This window comes from Notothenia coriiceps, unplaced genomic scaffold, assembly GCF_000735185.1.
Source record: "Notothenia coriiceps isolate Sejong01 unplaced genomic scaffold, NC01 NC01_scaffold00036211, whole genome shotgun sequence".
Lineage (NCBI taxonomy): Eukaryota > Metazoa > Chordata > Actinopteri > Perciformes > Nototheniidae > Notothenia > Notothenia coriiceps.
The window spans coordinates 54,599-57,539 of record NW_011368912.1 but is presented as its reverse complement, the minus strand read 5'-3'; the positions used below and the strand labels follow the sequence as shown (position 1 = coordinate 57,539).

The following is a 2,941-nucleotide window of genomic DNA, read 5'->3' as shown; positions in this document are numbered from 1 at the left end:
TAAAAAGTATTAAATGGCATTTTCCAAGGTATTACATTTTGTAGCTTGTTTTCAATAAGTATATCAATTGTCCAAAGAGGTTGTATTCTACAGTGTGCCTGAATGTAATCATTGCGTAGGTGTGTAGTGTGATTCTGTGGAGTTTATTTTATGGCATCCCGTTGGATTTGACGTCATCTGAACAGGACATCGCACGCTCACTGCTTGATAGCGCGCGAAGGTCCGTTTACGCCGGTTGCTAAGCAACATCGTTATGGGGAAATGCAAGTCTGCGTCCAAATGGTTGGAAGATAAGGAGGAAGGACAATCAATACTGTATATAGTCAATGTGAGGTAAAGTGTGTCGCCAAGGTAACCGGTTAGAACTCAAAGTGGCGATGAGGTCTTAAAATGTATGGAAAGGGTCTTAAAAAAGGTCTTGCATTTGACTTCAGGATTCCTGCATATACCCTGATATATGTTGGATTGTTAGAGGTCAGAAGAATTTCATTGCCATTTCTACACTGTTTTTTGAATCTTGAAAAAAAAAAGGGGGTTGAAGTAAAAGACCCTGAACTGTCTTCTTGCAGAGAGCGGGGAGCACCAGCGCGTGGTGGCCTTCCTGAGAGGAATCCCTCAGGACGTCCTGGCCAAGGCCTCGCTGAGGTCCAAAGCATACACTCGGGCCCTCATGCACTTTGAAGCATACATCTTAGAAAACAAAGAGAACATTCAGGATCACCTCACCTTCCTGCAGGTCAGACAACAATCAATAATCATTTTAATAATAACAGTTTTCTTTGTTCGTCTGTCCACATTTCCTCTGCTTTGTTGAAGTAACTTATAACGTCCTTTCATGGTACTGTTTTGAAACAATTTAAATAAAGTCAAGTTAATGTAACAATTTGGGTGAGGAGCAGTCCTAAAATTTTGTTTGGACAGGAATCTAAATCTGTCATTGTAGTCTGCTTCAATTGTTTGGGTATTTAGACGTACTTCAACTTAAGTTCAGTTCAAGTATTACTATTTCTGGTACTTTCTAAGACTGTCTTTAAGACTCAAGAGGACTAAAATATCAAACTATTTAAATCTTTACTGAGATTTACCTAAGGACTGTAGATGGAAATTAGCTATTTCCCAAATCTTGCATATTTCGTCTCTTCTCTTTTCTGAGATGAATGTGTTTGTATGCATGGTCCTCGTTGAAATAAAGACATAATGATAGTTAACCACTCACGTTATTTGTTAAGTGGAGAGTTGCAGCTCTCAGCTTTTTTACATTTCTTATAATTGACTTTTTGCAGACCCTGTACGCTGCGATGCACGAGCCGGACGGGGTGAGGGGGGTCAACGCCCTGAGGAGGGAGGAGCCGTCGCTACGGGAACAGATTCTGGAGCACGAGAGCATCGGCCTGCTGAGAGACGCGACCGCCTGCTATGACCGGGCCATTCAGCTGGAGTCAGACCAGGTACACACACACACACACACACACACACACACACACACACACCAGGGCTGCATTCCTTTTCAGTTTTGTATCATAAATCTATGAGACATTCATGATGGGTACAGTTTATAAGTGACTTTCTAAAATCGTGCCATCGTGATAAGGCCACTATATAAATGATTGATGTTGTTCAGATCAAGGGAAACTGTGCTGTCAGCTTTTGTTTTATTTCAGTATTGCATCGCTTTCTAATTATTTCCCTATTACATAACTTGTTTTTTCCCCTCTGTGTACAGATTGGTCACTATCACGGGGTCATGACCTCCATGCTCGGCCTTGGACAGCTGTCAACAGTCATCACTCAGGTCAATGGAGTCCTGGCAAACAAGTGAGACACACACACACACACACACACACACACACACACACACACACACACACACACACACACACACACAAACTTTATACAATGGCCCATATCAATCTTATAAAAGGTGCTTTTAATCTACTCATTCTTTCCCTGCTAATTAACCCACTAGCTGTGTTTTTATATTCATTATCCTCTTGAGTGTTTCTTTATTAATGCGCAACTGTATTTTATTCTTATAATATGTATGTCAATTAAGATCCACTGAATGTAGCTATGTACACATTTAGGCACCAGTGGAAGTCGGAGCTGAACACCTACAGAGTGGAGGCGGCCTGGAAGCTCGGGAAATGGGACCTGCTGGAAGATTATCTGAGTTCAGGTAATGAAACGCACAGATTGTTCCTGGAAGCTACAACATAGTGAAGCTTTTGTTGTAGAGCGAGACAATTACTTGCACTATTTTTTCTGTTTTCCTGTTTTATTGCACTGTTGGAGGAGCCTGTGACCTAAGATTTTAATCGACATAACTACACTTTAGCTATGTACGTATTAAAGGTCACCTATCATGCTATTTTTAGGCAATAGCATAGGTCTCAGATATATACAAATATATAAAAAACATGTTTATGAAGTGTTTTGCTCAAAATACCAAACTGATCACCCATTCTAGCCATCCCTCATATCCCTCTATTNCTGAGTTCACATGAGTGGGAAAAGGGACTCTAAAAGACAAAGTGTGTGGGGGAACTTTAAAGGTCACCTATCATGGTATTTTTAGCCATGCCTCATATCCCTCTATTTCACTTCCTGTTTCAAAAGTACTGATTTGGGTTATAAAGCTTTAAAAAAAGCTACTGTCTAAACTAAATACTGCCGTGATGAAACGCCATATCATGGATTATCAAGGATTATCTCTGAAACAGTATGGAGCTCAAAGGCTTTCTCTCTTGCCGGTTATACCACAAGGTGAGTTCCTTTTTACTTCCTGCTTCTTCACACACATGCTCTCCAGTACAGGTTAGCTCTGAGTGTTAGCGATGCTAATGTAAACACCGACCATATTACGTCCAAAACAGTCGGGCATTGTTTCTGATAGCAACTTTCTGATAGTGCCGTGGGTGTAAAGCCAGCCTACATTTCCGAT

General features: G+C 40.9%; 1 protein-coding gene across 1 annotated transcript in view; it reads left to right on the top strand.

Moving 5' to 3' along the window:
• Window positions 1-2,217, top strand: part of LOC104963418 (serine/threonine-protein kinase ATR-like) — a 4,340-nt gene extending 2,123 nt beyond the window's left edge. Inside the window, exons 2-5 of the mRNA XM_010792002.1 lie at window positions 570-736; window positions 1,284-1,448; window positions 1,724-1,815; window positions 2,085-2,217. Of these exons, the coding sequence (XP_010790304.1) occupies window positions 570-736; window positions 1,284-1,448; window positions 1,724-1,815; window positions 2,085-2,217 (557 nt within the window). The remainder of the gene's footprint in view (window positions 1-569; window positions 737-1,283; window positions 1,449-1,723; window positions 1,816-2,084) is intronic.
• Window positions 2,218-2,941: the final 724 nt, after the last annotated feature.